This window comes from Thamnophis elegans, chromosome 4, assembly GCF_009769535.1.
Source record: "Thamnophis elegans isolate rThaEle1 chromosome 4, rThaEle1.pri, whole genome shotgun sequence".
NCBI classification, from domain to species: Eukaryota; Metazoa; Chordata; class Lepidosauria; order Squamata; family Colubridae; genus Thamnophis; species Thamnophis elegans.
The window spans coordinates 127,809,777-127,833,399 of record NC_045544.1 but is presented as its reverse complement, the minus strand read 5'-3'; the positions used below and the strand labels follow the sequence as shown (position 1 = coordinate 127,833,399).

General features: G+C 42.8%; 1 protein-coding gene across 1 annotated transcript in view; it reads left to right on the top strand.

The window, feature by feature from the left end:
* CALN1 (calneuron 1) overlaps positions 1-23,623 on the top strand; it is a 296,785-nt gene that overhangs the window by 115,754 nt on the left and 157,408 nt on the right. Inside the window, 2 exon segments of the mRNA XM_032216504.1 lie at positions 8,027-8,071; positions 8,074-8,149. Coding sequence (XP_032072395.1) covers positions 8,027-8,071; positions 8,074-8,149 — 121 coding nt within the window.

The window sequence follows — 23,623 nt, the reverse complement described above, 5'->3', positions numbered from 1 at the left end:
ACCAGTTGCAACAAATCACAAGCAGCCACAGCTTTGGGGCAAGTCTTGATTGATCTATATCACAATTTACTGCTGGTTGTGAGTGCTGAAGCTTGACTATCTTCATCCCCTGTTTGTTTTGTGCCTGGCATTGCAACGATGGGAATCTAAACAGCATCATTCAGATGGCATTTAGCTGAAGTGTTTCTTAAAAGTAACACGCCAAGTTTGTGAGTCTGCTCTGAATGAGGACCGGGGCAAAGGAAAATGAGTCAAGTAGAAGGGGAGGACTGGAGAAGTTAAGGTTGGATGGAGTTGATGAGCTCTTCAGAAAGAAAGAGTTGTGGAAGGAACATAAGAATATTGTATCTACTTTGTAGATTTGAAGATGAACCTTTAGAAATATTGACAATAGTCACTAACCTTTTTAATAATTCGCAATGTGTATTAAATATTAATTCACTTTAAAAAGAAAAAGGAAGGAAGGAAGCTTTTAAAAAGTCATAGAAGTAATAGCAATACCACTTAAACTTATATACCACTTCACAGTGTTGTATAGCCCTCTCTAAGCAATTTATAGAAAATAGAATAAGAATAAGAATAGATTAGGATTAGGATTAGAATAGCAGAGTTGGAAGGGACCTTGGAGGTCTTCATATTGCTCCCAGCAATCTGTGTCCTCATTTTACCAAACTTGGAAAGATGGAAGGCTGAGTCAACTTTGAACTGGTCAGAATCAAACTGCTGGCAATCGGCAGAGTTAGCCTGCAATACTGCATTCTAACCACCGTGTTATCACAACTCAAGTAAGAATCGTTTGTAAGGACGCAAAGGTATGGAGAGGTATAGTGAATGGTGATGGGGCGGGGGGTTAACCTAGATTTGTGTTTCCTTTTCTTGATTTGATTTGATTTGATTTGTTTATTATTTATAGGCCGCCCTTTTCCCTGAGGGGACTCAGGGTGGCTTACAATTTGTGGGGAGGGGAATACAAGACAAGACATGAGACAATACATAAGTAAAAATAGAACACAACATTCAGTCATCATTCGGTTCTGCTTTTCATTTACCGTGTCTTACTCTTGTTCTGCATTCTGCCTAAGATGGCTTGCACTGGAGAAGGCAGAGGATATGGTGGTAACCCTGGCTGGTGATTGCCCCTGAAACATAGTGGAAAAAACAAGGATTCTTGATTAGGCTTGGAGAAGTTGGGTCCTCATCCTCATTGGATCTTCACAACCAGAACTAAGTGGCAGCTGTGCTGAATGTAGTGTTCTGACAATTGGTTGGCAATTGTGTAGAAGAGACTTTGAAGTTTATCATTGGCTGATGGGGTCTACTGAGACAAGAAGGAAATCTTTGGTCATTGAGAAAGGACTGGTTCCTAGACCTAAGCTTTAATGTTGATATATTTAATCTTGATATTCTTGAATCAGCAAAGGGGAATTTTCTTAGGGTTAGAGCAATTAAATTAAAAAGGCTTAAGAAATCACTTTCAAGAGACAACTTGCAAAATTTGATTCCTTCCCTTCCCCCTTCCCTTTCCAATACATAGAATATAGAGTCATAGAGCTGCAAGGACCTCAGAGGTTTTCTAGTCCAACCCCCTGCTCAAAACAGAAGACCTTAGCTTATCTTGATCAAATGGTTGCCCAATCTCTTTCTCCTTCCTTGTCTCCCAGTCTTCAGTTCATCCCACCCGAATTTGACACCCCTGCCCCAGTCTATACTGTTATAAGCTTAGAAGGTATATTCCACTTCTGTTTGCTAAGAAATAAAGTGTCTTTATTATGCATCCTTCTATGGGCTCAGGATATTTTTGAAGTAATAAAAACCCCTGAAGACTGAAAATATTGTCACCAAATAGATCGAAGATGCCAAGGAAGAAGCAATCAGCTGAAGGGGTGATGCTGAGCTGTGTTTTAATTTAAGTCATAAGCGTTTAATGTCCTGTTCCAACTCATGTTAATTAAATTAAGTTTTTAAGCACAACGGCCACTGTCATCATTAACTCTAGCCAGCAATTTGGAATTGGCAAACCATTAATGGGGCCTCACCTGTGATGCCCTCTTTAATTCATATATTGGCACTTGGGAAGTTTAGTTTTGATGAATTGTGACACAAAATGGCTTCATTGGCACCAACAGGGTAGTTAGAAGTGGGCCTGATGTGGGCAGAGCCAGTGCGGTTTTTAATGCAGAAATGGGGTGGCGGGGGGGGGGGAATATATTAACAGCCTCAAATTTAATAGCATTTTAAAGCTGAAAGATGAATTTATGTAGCTGCTGGAGAGATACTTCCAGGCAATTTCATGCACTGTGGTGCTTTAAATAAATTTAGACGGGGTTAAAAGGGCTTAAGGAACCCTCCTATTTCTTTTATATATAATTCTTTTATTGAGTTTCATTATAAAATAAAAAAATACAGGTAAAAAACCCCCCAAAGTTAGAAAAGTCGGAAAAATAAAAAAGTGCAATTGGAGAGAAAAAAGTGGTCATTTCTGACTATTTTCACTGCAGTAAAAACCAAAATTACAACCTCCATCTTTTGCACTGCATTTTGCAATATTTCAAACCATTTCCATAATACAAAAATCATCCAAAACTAAAATTGACATTTCATGTTTTTTCTGTTTTGAGTGAAAAGTCCAGAAGTGGTTTCCAAGTAGAAACCAAACTAGATAAATTCCTCTCTTTAGTTAAAAGTTAATTAGTTTTGTCATCTCCACCAGCTCACTAAAATTTTTGTCATCTACTCTTCCATTGTGGGAATTAATGGTTCTTTCCATCTTGTGAATATATCCTGTTTCCCTGAAAATAAGACCTCACTGGATAATAAGCCCAATCGGGCCTTTGAGTGCATGTGCTCAAATAAGCCCTCCCAAAAAATAAGACCTCCCCGAAAAAAAGACCTCCCTGAAAATAAGGTCAAGCGCTTATTTTGGGGGTCAAATAAGGCCCTGTCTTATTTTCAGGAAAACACGGTACAATTCTTGCCATTGTCAGCACACATCGAGTCTTTATTGATTAGCCCGTGGGCCATATCAAAGTGCAAAGTTCCAGAAACAAATTATTTCTAAAATTTGATAAAAGCAATATAAAATGGAATTTGATAAAATATGATTTAAAATGAAATTGGAATAGAATACAATAATTTAAGATATAGATAAAATATGATAAAATTATTTATTATATATAATAACAGCTTCTAAGCTTTCTTTTACATTCCTTGCCTATCAAATTGGAGCCCTCCAATTTCAAAGAGGATGCATTTGATTTCAGGTTTTGAAAAACGAGCAAAATCTAATCAGCCTACTGTTCTGACCCCCCATGCCGACACAAGATTACTGCTACACAATTATTCACAGTAAATTAACACACCGACAAGACTTTGGCAGCAACCCAGACGTCCACAGATAAGAATACACACCAGAGCTTCTCCAGCTTTAGTATAATAGTTGAATCCTGCAAACAGCCTCCTCCCAAAGTCTCTTCTTATATACTTTCTTGGGAGGAGCCTAATCACAACCACCTGGGTCCAATATTTCCTTTGTCTCCGTAATTGCTGCTGGCGCTTAGCTGGGACTAATTCCCTCTGCACCTCATCACTGCTCAAGGGCCTGACGTCTTCACCACTGCTCCAGGGCCTGATGTCAGGGACACACTCCTTTTGGCTTTCAACCGCTGTCCATGCATCAGGTGCCTCCTGGTGGCCAACCAGCCTCCCTGGTCCCTGCTTGGAGTCTGAACCCTGTCCAGGGTCCTCCACATCTTCCAGAGCCGACTCATAGGGTCCCTCACTATGGGAGTCTGTTTGCAGCTCTAACGGCTCCTGCTGGGCCACAACACCTACTTTGTTTTGGGTCACTCATTCATAGAGCATGACCTTGGATGTGAACATTGGTGTTCTCCAAGCTGGGCTGTTTCCTTGCAGACATTTTATTACCCAACTAGATAACATCATCAGTGCTAGAAGGGAATGGGGTGCACTCTTGGTTTGTATACCAGTATTGATGGAAGTGTTCTTGGTAGTTCCTCAGTTTAGGGTGTGTTGACTCCATCATTAAACCTGAGCTGCAAATAATATCTTCTATTGGTAAACATTAACATTTGTTAGAATATTCATGAATGGGAGAGACATGGTAACAAGGTCAGCCAATGAATAGCATAGCAACTAAGTCAGCAATGGGAGCTTAAACAGATCTGAGTCTGTGATGAGAATTGAAACTGAAAATATTCTGTCTACTCTGAACTCTAAAATGAAACTAACTGTTCTCTCCTGCTTGTGTTCTGCTTGTAATTTCTACCAACATTGAAAGAATCTACTATTGGTATTGTACATTTATTCATCGGTTATTATGTATATAAAGAAGTTAATAAATCCAGCTGAATCAGTTTATCTGTGTGTGCTTTCTGGATTTGATTTTTCTGCAGCAAACTCTGACAACATTGGTAGCAGTTAAGTTTTAAGCTGAGTATTACTCCTCCTGATGTCCAGTTGCTGAGGATCCACCATTCTATCCATTTAATATTGTGCCCAAACACTGTGCAATCTTGGAAGCTACATGCTTCCTAATCCAAAAAGGCTCCAGGAAGGAATTTTACCAAAGCATTGGTAGGCTCTTAGCTGGTTTCAACTTGCATGGCTTTATTTACGAAAACATATGAAGAAGGGTTGCAGGATCTGGGTATGACTAGTTTAATAAAAGAAGGACTACGGGTGACATGATATCAGGGGTGGGTTCCTACCAGTTCTAACCTCTTCTATTGAAGAGATTCCACAAATCTACCATGCCATTTAGAACCAGTTCCAGCTCCCTTCCCTTGCCCGTCCGCACATACTTGCCCCGCTCACTGATTGGCTGGCTCACCAATTTCCCGCCCGCCTCTAAGAGTCCTATCTAAACCTTAAAGTTTTAAAGCGGTCAAGTTTAAACATCCTGGGGTTTTTTTTTCTAAAGGGTTAGGGGTGCAAGGGTCTTGTAACTTGACAGCTTTAAGACTTGCGTGCTTCAAATGCCAGAGCTTCTGAGCCAACATTTTGGTTGCTAAGCAAGAGTGTTGTTAAGTGAGTTTCACCACATTTTCAAGTTGGCCACGCCCAACCAGTCACATGACTGCCCAGCCACTCCTATGGCTGGCAAGCTACTCCCACAAAGCAGGCCACACCTATAGAAGAGGTTCTAAAAAAATTTAAAAGCCACCACTGCATGATATCAGTGTTCCAATATCTCAGGGGCTGCCACAAAGAGGGAGTCAAGCTATCTCCAAAGCACCTGAGGGCAGGACAAGAAAGAATGGATGGAAACTAATCAAGGAGAGAAGCTTAGAACTAAGGAGAAATTTCCTGGCAGTCAGGAAATTAATCAGTGGAATGACTTGTATCCATTTGTCTGAAATGATATAGGGATTCCTGCTTGAACAGGGGGTTGGACGAGAAGACCTCCAAGGTCCCTTCCAACTCTGCTATTCTATTATTCTGTTAACTTGTAAATATCTGCTGGCTGCAGGAGAGAACTAAATGACATTGTGAGTCACAATGCTGTCATGCAAATGATGAAAAAATTGTATTTGATAACAGGCAGCGTGCAGTTGATGGAGATTACTTAATTATTTATGCAATGACATTACAATGAATTTCTCATCATTTTGATATCATCGCAACTTACATTGGACACTTGTGCCTGTGTCTGATTTGTTTTTGATGTAGGTTTTTTTTGAGGGGTGGATCCTTCTTCTTTCAAACTGATTGAGAACTTTTTCCCAAAATGTGAAGTATTTTTCAAAAGACAGTGATTTTTTTTCTGGCAGTGTGTGGCACCCATTGGGGAAACGTTTTGAAGGGTTGATTGCTGGAGCTGGCTGTGAAGTAATATCTTTAATGCTATTTTCTCCCTTGCTAAAGTTGGAGCTTTCCTGCACCTGGATCAGTGCAGGAATATGACACATTGCGAAGTACAGACAGTCCTCAACCTGAGTAGTGCTCCTGGTTCCTGAGGTCTGCAATTTTTTCTGTAGTCCAGTTTGCCTCCTGAAAAAGCACCTTTGGGACAACCGGGACCTGGAAGACTGAGAATCTTTATAGATGTTTAGCTATACAATTTGGGATGAACACCCTTGGAATGGTGTGGGACAGAGGTGGGTTGCTCCCGGTTCGCCCCGGATCGGGTGAACCATTAGTAGCAGCACTGGAAGGTTTCGCCCACTCACCCGGATGCTTCTGTGCATGCTCAGAAGCATCGCGGAAGCAGGTGCAGGAGCGCACCCAAACCGGTGGTAAAAAAATTGGCAACCCACCACTGGTGTGGGAGTAGGAATGGATTTCCAGGGTGGGGCAGGTGAATTGCAGACTACAGGAACAAGGAGCACTACTCAGGTGACCCTGAGGGCACAGATCAACCTCCAGGTGGCCTCAACAACTCTCTAAAGGATGCAAATGACCAGCTGTCTGCAAGGAATATAACCCTTCCATTCCCCACTGTCCCATCAAAGCTGAAGAAGCTTCTTGGATGAGAAGTGAAATGTCTTCAAAGAAAAACAGGGAAGTCCTCACAGATTGGGCCTCCTTCAGACGCCATCAGCCAGACAGTGTCGGCTGGCAGGCCCCCAGAGGAGAGCCTTCTCTGTGGCTGCTCCGACTCTTTGGAATCAGCTACCCCCAGAGATCCGGACCATACCACTCTCATGGCCTTCAGGAAAGCTGTAAAAACCTGGCTGTTCTGGCAGGCCTGGGGCTGTTAACCTCACTGTTGAGGTCCAGCCCCGATTAGAATGAACGTATGAGGTGTTGCTATTTTAAACCATTTTTTGGGGTTTATGTGTTTGTTATGTGTCTTTTTTTTCTTTCTCTTTTTTATTTTTTTATTCTTATTTTTGTTACTTTTTTCTCTTTTAGTATATTTATTTTCATTTTCATACACTCACATGCATACCCATACAGTATTAAACAGGAATTGCATCAATTCCTCTTGTCGACAATGCCCCAGAAAATAAAAGCCCAATTACCTCTTCTATTCTCCATACTCTTTCTTCCACCACCCTCCAACTTTCTATCTTCCCTCCATCATCCCCCTCTACCTACTTCCCTCGCCGCTACCACTCCTCTCTCCAGATACCGCACACTTACCTTTCGCCTTCCCCACCACCTCTCTATCCCTCTCTACCATCTTCTTTTTCCTACTCCTCCTCCCTCAGTATTTCCACTATATGTTAATGATATTGGCTTATCCTATTTTTAAAGAAAAAATAAGGGAGAAAAAGTATATATGTGAAGTACATTGCATTGAGATCTAACAACATCGTGTCTAGCCTAATGATAGCCCTCCCTCCCTCCACCCAACCCCCGACCCCCTCCTACTCCCCCGACTTCCCAGAACCCGTACACAGTATAGATTTTAACAACACAGTCTAAAATCTATTGAGAAAAAGAAATAAAGAAAAAATTATAACATCTCTACATTGATCTTAGCTTCTTCTGCTAAGCTAACTTTAAACAATTGAAATCATTCCTGATCTTAAGCATAGGCTAATAGAAGTTCTTGGTCCCGTATTTATTTTGTATATAGTCAATCCATTTTTTCCAGTCTCGTTTATATCTCTTCATTTGAGTGGTTTAAGATATGCCGATATTTTAGCCATCTCAGCTAAATTTGTAACTTTCAATGTCCATTCTGAGTTGTATCAGGTCTTCCTTCTTCCAGATTGTGCCACAACAGTTTGCTGCCGTTATTAAGTGCAGAATCAAGTTAGTCTACCGCTGTAAAGTCAGTACTTATATCTAGCAAAATAACTGAGGGGTAAACTTCTTTCTCTTTTTGTAAGCCGCCCGGAGAGTCCTTCCTTCAGGATTGGGCGGCATATACATTTTATAAATAAATAAATAAGTCCAGTTGCCTCCTAAAAAAGCACCTTTATTTAAGTAACAGTCATTAAATGGGGACTAGTTGTACGCTCCTTTATTTGCATCACCGTTATTTCTATATGCCATGATTTTAATTCTTGAGATGAAGAGATGTGAGAATCCTTTCTGCTTTCTACCATAGGGAGAGATGATGCCATTCCACCATGTCACCGCTGGGCTGCTGTACAAGGGAAAAACTATCTGAAACCGGACCTCTCAGCCGCAAGCGACAGTGAGCAGGTGGCAACATCTCAGTGGAAAGAATTGGATGGTAAGGATTGACTAAACTGTTGGTTGGGAGCAGGGGGTGGTAATCACTTACCTTCCTGTTCTGCCCTCCCTTGTTCCACACAAAAACACTTTGAGTAGAGAAAAGTACGGCATGGAAATTAACAGACAAAAACAGATCCTGGCAGGAAACCCAGCACAGAGAAGCTTGGGCAGCAATAACTAGATAAGGCTTGACAGCAATCCAGCCTGCCAAGCTCATCAAAGTTCTCCGACATTCGATTCTGTGTTGACTTCTGCAAAGAGGGCATGTGAACAAGTAGTCTTTTTATAGTCTGGAGAAGAGCCTAATGACCACAGCTGAGTGCATCACTCTCTGTAATTGCATAATGTCCTGACGCTATTAGCTCTTCGATGGCATGCATCCAGGAACAACTCACTACTGGCTCCGGCGTTTAAACCTTTACATTTACCTAATATTGGTTGCTGAGGTTTAAACCATGTATAGGATATGGATATTTTTTTAAAAAAAATAACGCTTCGTTTTTTTGGAACTCAGATATACAAGAGGGCAAAGTCAAGAATTAAACCCACTGTAGTGAAGGAAAACTGGAGAGAATATTCATGGCGACTGAATTTGCCTTATCTATGAATCAGTTCCACAAAATTTACTGTGGAACAGGATTTATGAAGTCATAAGCAAAGGTGAATTTGGTAATATCTTGAACACTAAGTCCTTTTTTTAAAAAATACTTCCTTAGTACCATGCTTGCATATAATTTATGAAACCAAAGAAAGCTGCTTCCGTTTCAAAAGCTATCAGTTCCAAAATATATACCATAGGTAGGAGGAAAGGATAGAAAGGGAAGGGAGGAAGGGGGGAGGGAGGAAGGAAGGAAGGAAGAGAGAGAAGGGAGGAAGGAAGGAAGGAGAGGAGAGAAGAGAAAAGAGAAAGGAAGGAAGAAAGAAAGAAAAGAAAGAAAGAAAGAAAGAAGAAAGAAAGAAAGAAAGAAAAAAGAAAAGAAAGAAAGAAGAGAGGGAGGGAGAGAAGAATGATAACTACAATCTTGGATTTTGATATCACAATAATATATGATCATACTTAGAGATGTTTCCTTGACATCAAGGGACATAGCTATAATTAATTTAAGAGTCCTTGATTTCCCTGAGTCTATTGAAGGATAATTAACTTCAATTTGGATCAGCTTTTGTGTGTTCTGGAATAACGTCCACTTAAAAATGTGTATCTGCATAGAATTGCCAACTTTCCGTTGACATTTTTGAAGTGGAATGCTTTGTTAAAATTATTTGAGATTCACGGAGTTGCTATGCTCACTTTTTCCATGACATGCACAATCCTTTACGTCTCACCTATGTTCCCACATTGGATTTTTATTATGTTTATTTTCTCAGTATTCCCTTTGGAATATTGGCTGCTCCTCTTCAGTCCTGCCTTATTGCTGCAATCAAAGAAGAGCTCATGGTTGACCCCAGCCTCCACTTTCCAATTCCTTGGACAATCTGGGACCACTTTGTCCAAATTTAATTTACAAAAAGCCAATTTCTTCCGCGCATTGTTTAAGACTTGGGGAAAGGAAGCTTGCAAGGTCAGAATGGATCGGAGCATTACAGTTTTAAGCCTCCAGTGCTGATATTTAAAACGGCTTGAATCATCTCCCACATTATCCCAAAAGAGTGCAATTCTGTATTAAAAAAAGAAAACTCCATCTCTAGGACATGCACCCAGTGGCCCTTAGAGACATAATTCAGAGACACATGTATACAGCTAGTCCATAACTGAGTCCAAAATGTCTATTCCTATGCGAGACAGTTGTTAAGTGAGTTTTTGCCCCATTTTACTATCTTTCTTGCCAAGGTTGTTAAGTGAATCACTGCAGTTTGTTTGTTTGCTTGTCAAACATATACAGGATACAAGAATAGGGAAGAACATAAACATGAACAAAGGAAGTAAATCAAGATAAATTGGGACAGTAAGACAGGGATGGTAAGCATGTTGGTGTGCTTATGCACACCCAGGGGTGGGCTGCTATGCAATTGCCCAGGTTCAGGAGAACCCATAGCTACTGTTATGGCCGCTTCGGAGAACCTCCAAATCCCACCCCTGGCTGGCCCTGCCCATCCCCACCCTGCCCATCCCAGGAGTTTCCACGCAGCCCATTTTGGATGCGAGATAAGTGTAGGGCCCATGCAGGGACTCTGGGAGGGGGGAAAACAGGCCTCCCGGAAGTTCCAGAAGACTGGAAACAGGCCCATTTCCGGCCTCCGGAGGGCCTCCAGAGCCCGGGGGAGGCGAAAATGCGTCCCCACCATGGTGCACGAGGCAGACTAGGCAACGCCCACCATGACCACGCCCACCCAGAAACTGGGCAGACAACCCATTGCTGAAATTTTTGAAGCCCACCCCTGTAGACGCCCCCTTCAAGGACCTCTTAAGAATGGGTTGAGGTCCACGGTAGACAGTTTGAGGTTGAGGCTGTGAGGGTTTAAGACTGTAACAACAGAGTTAGAGTATTCCAGGTGTTGACCACTCTGTTGCTGAAGTTGTATTTTCTGCAATCAAGTTTGGAGCAGTTTACCTTGAGTTTGTATCGATTGCTTGCCCGTGTATTATTGTTTTGAAGCTGAAGAAGTCATTGACAGGCAAGATGTTGTAGCAGACAATTTTTTGTACTATACTTAGATCAGCCCTCAGGCGATGCAGTTCCAGATTGTTCAAGCCAAAATTTCAAGCCTGGTGACATTGGGAATTAAATTGTGAGTAGAGGAGGACTCTTCTCATGAGATACCTCAATCGTGTTAATGTCCGATATACAGCGTGGGTTCCAGGAGGACGAGCTGTATTCAAGAATTGGTTTGGCAAAGGTTTTGTATGCCCTAGTTAGCAATAAAGTGTTGCCAGAGAAGAAGCTTTGCAAAATTAGGCTACCACTCTAATGGCTTTTTGGCAATGCTGTACAGTGAACTTTGGGGCTTAGATCATTTGAGATGAGTGCTCCTAGGTCCTTGACAGAGGGGAGATCGTCTACGAGATCGTTTCCGTCCAACTTGTATTTGGGGTTCTGATTTTATTGCCAATGTGTAGGACAGAGCATTTATTAGTTGAAATTTGGAGTTGCCAATCACGCGACCATTCTGACACATAGTCAAGGTCGCTTTGTAGGGCAGCCTTGACTATGTGTCAGAACGTCCATGCAGTTGTTAAGTCAGCAACTTGGTTGTTCAGTGAAGCTAGCTTCCCATTGACTTTGCTTGTCAGACGGTCGCAAAAGGGGATCAGATGACAACAACCCCACCCCCCAGGACACTACAAGTGTCATAAGTATGAACCAGTTGCCCAGTGTCCAAATTTTGATCACATGACCATGGGGACACTGCAATGGTCATAAGTATGAACAAATGGTCATAAGTCACCTTTTTTCAGTGCTGTTGTAACTTCGCAGGATTACTAACTTTTGTAAGTCGAACATTATCTGTCCATTAAGGGGATCAAAACCAGGCTCATCTAAACAACCAAATCTCTATGAAGATACAGAATAATTTTGTTAACACTATATATTGGGTGCCCAGCAAAAAAAAACGCATTAGCCGTGGTGACCCAGTGGTGAGAGTGCAGTACTGCAGGCTATTTCTGTTGACTACCGGCTGCCTGCAATTTGGCAGTTCAAATCTCACCAGGCTCAAAGTTGACTCAACCTTCCATCCTTCCAAGGTGGGTAAAATGAGGACCCAAATTGTTGGGGGACAATATGCTGACTCTGTAAACCGCTTAGAGAGGGCTGTAAAACGGCATGTAAGTCTAAGTGCTAGTGCTAGTGCTATTTTGCCGAACAGCCATGAGCAAAAGAAGACCTTTGGCTCACTATATTGCAACGGAAATCATGCTTTAATGGCATTTCTTAAGCTTGACAACTCTGAGATGCATGGACTTCAACTCCAACAATTTTGGGAGCTGAAGTTCATACATCTTAGAGTTGTCAGGCTTGAGAAACACTGCAGTATAACTTCCACTCTGTCTGATTATTTATTTATTAACACATTTATTTGGCCACCTAACTCACAGGCGGTAACTCTGAGCAGCTTACATTAAAATTCCAAAAAGTAAAAAATCCATAACGTGCGCATACATCTCCTCTCTGGCAACAGGCACAATAACACCCACTCCTTGATTGTCTTTGTGTCAACCTGGAGTCTCCAGACTTGCCTTTGCAATATAGTGAGCCAAAGGTCTTGTTTTGCTCATGGTCGTGTTGGTCGATGATCTCTGGCGGGCCCGGGACAGGGGCTGCTCCTCTGTCCTGGTCCTATTAGACCTCTCGGCGGCTTTCGATACCATTGACCATGGTATCCTACTGTGACGACTCGGGGGGTTGGGAGTGGGGGGCACCATTTTACAGTGGTTCTCCTCCTACCTGTCGGATTGGTCGCAGTTTGTGTTAACTGGAGGGCAGTCTGGACTACTGTAACGCTCTCTACATGGGGCTGCCCTTGAAGAGCACCCGGAGGCTTCAACTGGTCCAGAATGCGGCTGCGTGGGTTATTGTGCCCCTTTTAGGTGGCCTGCACTGGTTGCAGGTTGTCTTCCGGGTGCGATTCAAGGTACTAATTATGACCTTTAAAGCGTTCCATGGCTTAGGTCCAGGATACCTGCGAGACCACCTACTGCCACCAATAGCCTGCCACCGTCCAGTGCGATCCCACAGAGTTGGCCTCCTCAGGGTGCCGTCAGCCAGACAGTGTTGGCTAGCGACGCCCAGGGTGAGAGCCTTCTCTGTGGGAGCACCTTCCCTCTGGAATGAGCTGCTCCTGGAGCTTCGTATTAACCCTGACCTCCGGTCCTTCTGACGCGCCCTAAAAAGTTGGCTTTTCCAGCAAGCCGACCTGGCCTGAACAAAATAAAAGAAATGATATATTATTGTTAATTTTAATCGATTTTTTAAAAATGTTATTGTTAATCTCAATTGGGTTTGTTTTTTTGATAATCTATCTAATTTTTTTAAACTTTTGTAATATGTGTTTTTTTTTAATGAGTCCTTGGGAAAGGGCGGCATATAAATCCAATAAACAAACCAAATCAAACCAGGCAGCTGATAATCAGCAGAAGTAGCCTGCAGTACTGCACCGAGGCTTAGATAGATGGATGGATGGATGGATGGATGGATGGATGGACGTGGACAGATGAGAGAGAATGGATGATGGATGGATGGATGGATGGATGGATGGATGGATGGATGGATGGATGGATGGATAGATAGATAGATAGATAGATATAGATAGAGATAGATCTATAGATAAGATAGATAGATAGATAGATAGATAGATAGATAGATGATAGAGATAGATATATGATGATAGATAGATAAATAGATAGATGAGAGAGAAAGTGATAGGTAGGTAGGTAGGTAGGTAGGTAGGTAGGTAGGTAGACAGACAGACAGACAGACAGACAGATAGATGATAGACAGACAGATGATGATTGGTAAATAGATAGATAGAGAATGATGGAGATAGATAGATAGATAGATAGATAGATATAGATAGATAGATAGATGATAGATAGATAGATAGACAGACAGACAGACAGACAGACAGATGATAGATAGATAGATAGATAGATAGATGAAAGAGAAAATGATAGGTAGGTAGGTAGGTAGGTAGGGTAGGTAGGTAGGTAGGTAGGTAGATAGATATAGATAGATAGATAGATAGATAGATAGATAGATAGATATAGATAGATAGATAGATGGATGGATGGATGGATGGATGATAGACAGACAGATGATTGGTAAATAGATAGATAGAGAATGATAAAGATAGATAGATAGATAGATATAGATAGATAGATAGATAGATAGATAGACAGACAGACAGACAGACAGATAGATGATGAGATAGATAGATAGATAATAGATAGATGAGAGAGAAAATGATAGATAGATAGATAGATAGATAGATAGATAGATAGATGTAGATAGATAGATAGATAGATAGATAGATAGGATGGATGGATGGATGATAGATAGATAATGTTAATAGTAATAAAATATATGGTGGAAGGCAGATTTCTGATCCCTGCTTTAGAAACCAAACCCCGTGTTCCTTCCCATACATTTGAAGTTGTACAGTTGCAAACGGACTTGTAAATTGTCTTAGAACTTATTCTTATAGGGGAAGAAATTATGAATGCCCCCCATTACGAAAATCAGATAAGTGGCAGATTATTTGTAAGAGCTGTGAGATCCAGTACACCCCATCCTTTCATGCCTTGTTTGTCTTGGGCTTGCTTGTGTGAGGATGTATTGCCGCACGTTCCTTGCACAACACCTGCTAATAGCCTATTTATTCTTCACCTGTTAGGCAGCAGATTTCTCGTGGGAATCCCAACACTGTTTTCCTTTCCTAGCACTGTTTTTATTGCAGATCTTCGCTTGCTGGCAACGTTCCAGGTTTTCAGCTAGACCAAGATTTTGCTGCTTTGGGGAAACTTCAACAATCTAAGGTGAAAAGGAAGAGTTCCACTTAGATCGAAGGAAAAGTATCTCGCTTTCTGTGATCTGTGTTTAGATGAGGTGGGGTGGGGTTGGCGATATAATTCCTTTTCATAATAAACTCTGCCCATTTCCCAGGGGTGAAATGTTACAGGTTCGCCCAAACCGGTAGTAAAAATACTAAAAAAGTAAACAAAAAAAGTTCCGACGATCACACGTCGCACAGCTGATCTTTGGAACTTTTTTTAAACTTTGTAAGCATTTTTCTTACTACAGGTTCTCCAGAAACATGGGGAGAGGGTTCAATTTTTGCCCCCAGCAGGCTTCCCTGAGGGATGCTGAGAAAGAAAGAAAGAAAGAAAGAAGAGAAAAGGAAAGGAAGGAAGGACTACAAACCTGGCACTAGAAGCAGCTTCAGAGGATAATCCAGGGCTGGAAGGGATCTGGAGGTCATCTAGTCCAACCCTGCTCCAGCAGGACATTGTTAAAGTGAGTTTGTCTTTTGATCCCCCAGTTACATCACTACATAGCCACGCCCACCCAGTCATACGACCACACCAAGCCACGCCCACCAAGTCACACCAACAGAACCACTAGAAAAATTTTTAGAGTTCACCACTGCCCCCTCCCATGTGTAGGAATGGTGTGTGTGTTTGTGTGTTTGTGTATGTGTGTATGTGTGTATGTGTGTGTGTGTAAGTGTGTCTAAAACTCAAGTGAAAGATTTCTACACAGCTGGGAAAATCTTAAGGACTGCCTCAGTGAGAGATTAGGGCAGGGGTGTCAAACTCAAGGCCCAGGGGCCAGATGTGGCCCACGGTGCTTAGATCTGGCCCATGAAGCTGCCCTGGAAACAGCGAAGGATCAGCCCACAGTCAGTGCCTCTGTCAGCAAAATGGAGCTCTGGAGGGTCACGCCCCTTTTCACTATCAGAGGGCTCAATAAAGGGTCCTTTTTTGCCTCTTAACAACCTCGGGGTGAAGGTGGGGGATGGATTTTTAAGATACAGTATATGTGTGTGTGTGTGTGTGTGTGTGTGTGTTTTATTTGTGCTGATAATAAATAAAGGGAGACTAATATGATCTATTTCAAGCTATTTAGCTCTCATCAGCTAGCCATACCCTTCTGGGGTTCAAACCTGGGCTCCTTTATTTCTTTGTTGGTAAATATAAATTTAACACAAAATAGTTTGTCACAAAATCAGTATACTTCATCCCATATTTGGGTAGACCAGGTTACCCTGATAGAAAAAACACTTACCATAATCACTCCCCTGGTACAGCTGACAAAGCGAGGAAAACCAGTGGCTTAGAGGTTAATACATCTACCTAATATGCAAGCAGCCCAGGTTCAAATCCCAGAAGGGTATGGCTAGCTGACGAGAGCTAAATAGCTTGAAATAGATCTGTACTAGTTTCCCTTTATTTCTTTGTCAGTAAATATAAATGTAACATTAATAGGGAAGCCAGATTCACTGTGAACAACCATGTTACTAATTTAGCGGCTGCAGTGATTCACTTAGCAACAGGGGCAAGAAAGTTCGTAAAATGTGGCAAAACTCACTGAACAACTGTTTCGCTTAGCAACCAAAATGTTGGGGTCATTGTGATTGTAAGTAGAGGACTAACGTATATTTGCTTCTTTTATTTCCATTCTGTGGCCTGAGTTTTCAGCGCTGAGCAAGACCACAGGAGAGGAAAAATAAGTTGTAGCTTTATCCCATTCCTTGTTTGCTCTCTGTTGCTTCTTGCCATATTCTCTTGCCATCATCTATAAGCCAATGCTTACTATTGGCAGGATTAAGTGGATGATGGAGGCAAAGCAAGCTATAAGCAGCAGTGGGAAAACGAAAGAAATAACCTCATTTGTCTCCCGCAAGAGCAGCTGTGTTTGTCCTTTTTTTGTACTCTGCATCAGATGGTGACACAATTTTTTTTTCATTTCACTGCAAATCTACAGGAGAATCCAGCCCAGGCTCGCTTTTCATGTGGGGAGGGGTTAATCTGGGGCAGGGGTGTCAAATTCAATTTCATTGAGGGTCGCATCAGGGTTGTGTTTGACCTCGGGGGGGGGGGATGGCATGGCCAGGGGGACATGTCCAGCTCAGAGGTGGGTTGCAAATCCGGGTGCTACCGTTCACTCGTGCTCGCATGCACGTGGGCCGAGACTCCTGCCACCACCGCTACGGGTTCTCCCATCCAGGCCGAACCGGGAGCAACCCACCTCTGGTCTAGCTTGATGTCACTCGTGTTGGGGGCACCTGGACTTCCCTCAAACCTCCCTCCCTCTCATTATAATCTCCTTCCTTCCTTTTTTCTTTTTTCCTTCCCTCTCATTCTTTCTTCTTCCTTCCTCTCTTTCCATTTTCCTTCCTTGCTCTCTCCCCATCTTCCCATCTTTTTCTTTCCTACTTTACTTTCTCCTTTCCTGTCCCTTCTTGCATGCTCAAATGCAAAAGGGGAAACATTTATCCTCTTGTTTTGTTTTCAGTTTGTTTTGCTAGCCCTCCGCCAGTGAAAATGGAGCCCGGGGGGGGGGGGAACCGCGTGTAGCCCTACTGAGCTCCATTTTCTCTGGCAGAGGCACCATGGACTGGTCCTTCACTGTTTTTAGGACAGCCCGTGGGCCAGATCTAAGCACCTAATTCGGCCCCTGATCTAGAGCTACAGTCTGCCTAGTGGCTGGAAAGAATGGCGGATAGTGATATCCTGGCCCCTAGGCCTCCTCCAAATGGCCAGACTTAAGAGAAGGTTTAAACCAGGGCAATTTTACACTTTTCAGAGCAACCATTCCCTGTTTAAGCAACTTCCAGACTCCTGATGCTATCCTATCTGTTGTGGCCCAGCAGGAGCTGTTGGAGCTGCCACCAGACTCTGACAGCAAGGGGCCCTATGAGTTGGCTCTGGAGGATGTGGAGAACCCTGGACAGGGTTCCAACTCTGAGCAGGGCGCAGAGAGGCTGGTTGGCCACCAGGAGACACCTGAGCCTTGGACCAGTGGGGAGGAGACAAGGAAGAGTGAGCCGGAAGCCAGTAGTGAGTTGTTCCTGGATGCACGCCATCAAAGAGCTAATAGGTATCAGGAACAATTACGCAATTACAGGAGGTGATTGCACTCAGCTGGTGGTCATTAGGTTCCTCTCCAGACTATAAAAAGCTACTTGTGCAAACGCCCCTCTTTGCAGAAGTCAACGCAGGATTGAATGTCGGAGGACATTACTGTGAGCTTGGCAGGCTGGATTGCTGCCAAGCCTTATCTGTATTTATTGCTGCCTGAGTATGTTTGAGTTGCTGCCAAGGTCCTTATCTGTTTGTTATGCTTGGCTTTCAGCCACTGAGGTTTTGGTTTCTTGCTATTAAAGTACATTCCAGTTAAGCTTGTCTCGCCATTCGTTACTGGACAGAGGAGGGGGTCAGAACACCTATCTACAGGTAATCCTCAAGTTACGACCATAATGGAGCCTGGAATTTTGGCTACAAGTCACTGTGGCTATGAGGTGGGTCACTATGTGGTTTGACTCAGTTTTATGGCTGTTTTAGGGTGGTTGTTAAGCAAATTACACCATTAAGTGAACCATATGGTAATTGAGCAAATCCAACATATGCCATAGGCATTTGAGCCATTTTGTGCAAGTCGGACAATGGGATGCTACAATTCATTGTTAAATACAACTTGTTTGCCAAGTGTTTGAAATGCAGTCATGTCACTCCAGTCTTAACTTTGAGGACTGTTTTTTAAAAAGTTCTTCGTATCTTCCAATGCTCATTAAGTGACTGGTCATTGAATGAGGACCACCTATATATTGCTTACTTCATTGTCTCTCCCCATTCACCATTGCTGCAATATTAAATGGGCTTGTTTCTGCAGAACAGTGACAATGAAATTCTTTCCAAAAGAACCCAGATGTATGATCACTAAAGCTAGCAAGGAACTTTGTCTTTTAGGAAATCGGCCAGGGGTGGGATTCAGCCGGTTCGGACTGGTTCAGGCAAACTGGATGTTATCTGGTTCACTGAACCAGTAGGTGCAAGGACTGGCTGACTTTTGCACACCCCTCCCCTCCCAGGAGTCTCCATGCAGTCCATTCCTCATGCCAAGTAAGTTCAGGGCCCGCACGGAGACTTTAGGAGGGTAAAAAACAGGCCTACCGGAAGTCCAGAAACGGGCCCATTTCCGGCCTACCGGAAGTCCAGAAACGGGCCCATTTCCAGCCTCCAGAGCCCAAGGGAGGCTGTTTTCGCCCTCCTGGAGGCTCAAGGGAAACCTCTAGAGCAGTGTTTCTCAACCTTGGTGACTTTAAGTCCTGTGGACTTCAACTCCCAGAATTCCCCAGCCAGCTATGCTGGCTGGGGGATTCTGGAGTTGAAGTCCACAGGACTTAAAGTCACCAAGGTTGAGAAACACTGCTCTAGAGCCTGGGGAGGGCCCTCCCACTGCTGTGGTGCAGGAAGCCGATTAGGCCATGTCCCCATGGCCATGCCCACCCAGCAACCATTTAGAGAAGTCAGTAAACTTTTCTTTTTTCCTAGTGAGGTGTGAAAACGGGGAAAAAATCTCAGGGACTGTCTCGTGAGAAACGTGATTGAGCAATACCTACCTTAGCCTTTAAAGATGATCAACTCAGAGAGTAATGGAGCAGAGCCCATTTCTTTCTTTGTAAAACAAATTGGAGCAATTTATGTTGCTTTATTTACCTGGAAAGTGGACTTTGCATTCCCTCACCCCCCATTTTTTGCAAGCATAAAGGTGAGCTCAATTCCCAGTAAAGACACTGATGTGTTTATATAGTTTTCCTGCCAACAGTGTGGAACTGATGTTCCGTGGCCATTTTATGGGACTTTTCTCAGCTCAGGTTATGGCCTTATGATTTCTCATGCTTCCCAGTCAAGTACTAACTGCATCTTTGCTATTTGAGATCAGCGACGGTGCCGCTTACCTTTTCATGTGAAAATCATCTTCCAATCAGGAAGAATAGAATAGAATAACAGAGCTGGAAGGGATCCTGGAGGTCTTCTAGTCCAACCCCCTGCTTAGGCAGGAAACCCTACACCGCTTCAGACAAATGGCTCTCCAACATCTTCTTAAAAATTTCCAGTGTTGGAGCATTTGCAACTTCTGGAGGTAAGCTGTTCCACTGATTAATTGTTCTAACTGTCAGAAAATTTCTCCTTAATTCTAAGTTGCTTCTCTCCTTTGTTAGTTTCCACCCATTGCTTCTTGACCTTCCCTCAGATGCTTTGGACAATAGCTTGACTCCCTCTTCTTTGTGGAAGCCCCTGAGATATTGAAAAACTGTTATCGTGTCTCCCCTAGTCCTTCTTTTCATTAAACTAGACATTCCCAGTTCCTGTAACCATTCTTCATATGTTTTTAGCCTCCAGTCCCCTAATCATCTTTGTTGCCTTCTCTGCACTCTTTCTAGAGTCTCCACATCTTTTCTACATCGTGGTGATCAAAACTGAATGCAGTATTCCAAGTGTGGCCTTACCAAGGCATTATAAAGTGGTATTAACACTTCATATGATCTTGATTCTTTCCCTCTGTTTACGTAGCCTAGAACTGTGTTGGCTTTTTTGGCAGCTGCTGCACACACGGATGGCTCATATTTAAATGGTATTTAAATAAATTAACGGAGGTAGTGCCCCCCCCCCAAGTCTGAACTTTTAAATCTATCTTTTTTCAGATAGAAAACAGCATGAAAAGCCCATTATAATTTCTTCTTAGAAGTTTCTCCTCCCTCTCTTTTCAAGAGCACTCTGATAATTGCAGAGGAAATTAACTCACGGAGGGCTACATTAGTTGGCATTAAGTTGTGTAACTCGGGAGAAAATGGCCAAGTTGAAAGTGATGTGCCATCCATAACAAATGTCTTTAGAGGCTTCAAAGGTGCTAGAAGGTTTTCTGTTTAAATATGTAGTATGTGGATAAGGGTGCCTTGGCTTGAGCAAATTAATTCAGGCAGCTGAAATGCTGTTTGAGCTTGAAATGTTGGCTTTTCTCCCGAAAGGTTTATGCAGCCTCTCCCTTTTGAATTCTGCCTTTGCTCCTCTAAATTTCCAAGTAGCAAGCCAAGTGCTGTATAAATGGGGAAAGGGGGGGAGCATCAGTGGATGGAATCACCCTTGCTGAGACAACTCTACAGTTTCATTATAGTAGACGTTATTGTCAGAAGATGGAAAGACAGAATAAACATCTGTTTAATTTTGTGGATGCATGTAATTCCCTAGTTGGCTTTCGGCTATGTTGATTGACAGCCTAAAAAGGCTGTGTTTTGAGAGGATGCAAAATTATCCTTGGAAGCTGAACAGACTGCAAAGATACCCTTTGGCCACATTTACATAATAATCAAGTCAGGAAGTTACTTAGGGAGTGAATGATCTCAACACTAAGATTAATGGGTTGCTTGCAGGTTAGCGTATTGCTGCACTCATTCCCCAAATCATGGATATGGTTTGATATATTATAAGTCACCAAATGAGGTAAAGGCATTAACCAGGCTGAATGGATTGATGGAATGCAGTGGCATCACATTAACTCTTAGGTTAAACTTGTGAGAACCCAAGATTCTCACAATAGCAAGAGCCGAGGTGGCGCAGTGGTTAGAGTGCTGTACTGCAGCCACTTCAGCTGACTGTTATCTGCAGTTCGGCTGTTCAAATCTCACCGGCTCAGGGTTGACTCAGCCTTCCATCCTTCCGAGGTGGGTAAAATGAGGACCCAGACTGTGGGGGCGATATGCTGACTCTGTAAACCGCTTAGAGAGGGCTGAAAGCCCTATGAAGCGGTATATAAGTCTAACTGCTATTGCTATAAGATTGATCAGAAGGGAAAAGTTAGGTCCAAGTTTTTTAGATTCAGTACACACCAGAGGTGGCATTCAGCAGTTTCTGACCAATTCTGGAAAACCGGTAGCAGAAATTTTGAGTAGTTCAGAGAACCAGTAAATACCACCCCTGACTTGTCCCAGCCCATCTATTCTCTGCCTCCCGAGTCCCAGTTGATCGGGAGGAAATGGGGATTTTGCAGTATCCTTCACCTGCCATGCCCACCAAGCCACACCCAAGCCATGCCATGCCCACCAAGCCATGTCCACAGAACCAGTAGTGAGTTTTTTTTTGAATCCCACCACTGGTACTCTGTACCAGACCATGGGTTATATGATATATGACACACAAAACTTTAAATCATGGCTTATAAAATTAAAACAGCTTCCTTAATTTAACATTCATTCATTCATTCATTCATTCATTCATTCATTCATTCATTTTCTGTAGCCACCCAGCTCAGCCAAGTAACTCTGAGCAGCTAAAGCATCACTTGGAGTCACTGTTGATTAATAGGGCTCCCAAATACTCTTCTTGTACTTCAAACTAATAAGTACAGGGTCTATTGGTTGACCCTCTTAGGGAGGTATGCTCCATGCCTGGTTCTCAAATGAAAATTTTGTCTTTCTATCTGCTCTGTAGCACCAGCTCTTTTCCTTGGAGATACTTGTAAGTAGAGTTGAGTAGCTGCCACCCGCCCTCCTTTTGATTGAGGTTTGCTGTTCTACTTTATGATGTTTTTATAGTGTATGAAATAATACAACATTTGTAAGATGTTTGATGGCAAGAATCTTTTTTAAAGATAAAAAAATGAATGAGTTTCCTTTTAAGGCAAGGAATTCCAATGGGCAACATTAGATTTTTTTTTAAAAAAATCCTAAATCTTAACAAGATTCATACAAAATATTTCTAAATGTCACATGATTGATCAGAAGGTCACTAATGTTTTGGACGGCTGGAAAAGAACTGGCGAAACGATGACAGCAGCAGAATGACTGTACCACGATACTACAGCAGAATGATGAGCCGGCGATTATACTGGCTCTTTGTAATTCCTCTCCAGAGAAAGAGAGAATTGAGATTGTATTCCACAAGTATTCCGGACAGTTGCTTCTTCAAAGGCAGGGGTGTCAAACTCAAAGCCCACAAGCCGAATGCAGCCCATCGGTTGCTTAAATCTGGTCCACGGGACTGGCCCCTGGTGCCTCTAGAAGCCAAAACGAGGCACAGGGGACTTCATGCACTGCCCGTGCCCCATTTTGGCTGGCAGGGTGTTGCAGGAGGCTGTCCAAGCTGAGCATGGGTGGGCCTCGCACAGCCCCCATTTTGGCTGCCAGGGTGCTGGAGGAGGCGTCTGTCCCATCTCCTTCCCCGCCCCGGCAGACCTAAGGAGGAGAATTACAATGTTGATCCGGCCCTCAGAGAAATCCAGTTTGACACCCCCGTCCTAAGGAGACAGCAATCACCCTAGGAAAAAGTCACCTCTGATGATCTCATGGGTATAATGTGTGACTTTTGTTGCAACAACATGGAAGCTAATCACCATTACCTTCTTCTAATTTCTTCGTCTACTCCATAGTGCTGGGATTTCTTTGAGGTCTCCTAACCAGGTTACCTACTTCTTTAATGTCTGAACCCAGGCAAGGTTAAGCTGGTGCTGCTATGTGCTGCTACATTTTGTGTGTTTTCATTTCTCTGTGCCTTCGGGTCAATGTTGACTCCTGCTTGGTCAAGGCTATGCCATTTTCTTGGCAAGATTTCAAAAGTGTTTTGCCATTGCTTTCTTGCTGGGACTGCCCTGTTTCCCCCAAAATAAGACCTAACCAGATATAAGTCCTAGCATGATTTTTCAGGATACTCATATTAAGCCCTACCCCCCAAAATAAGCCCCAATTAAGATTGTCAGCCAGATGGATGCATTTAGTAGTGTATTTTCCCCAAAATAAGATCTTAACTGATACGGATGGTCCTAAGGGTCCTAATTTGATATTAGATCTTAAGTAGAGTGACCCTTATTTGCTTCTATTTCTGTTGCAATATTAGGAAAGTACTGAAGCGTCTTCTTAATGTACTTGCATGTTTACTGACCTATGTACCATGATATTTTGCAACTCAAGGGTAAAACACGTGAAGAGTTCTCGAAACTAGCAGATGGTGTAAGATATGTTAGCCCTAACCTTATATGGA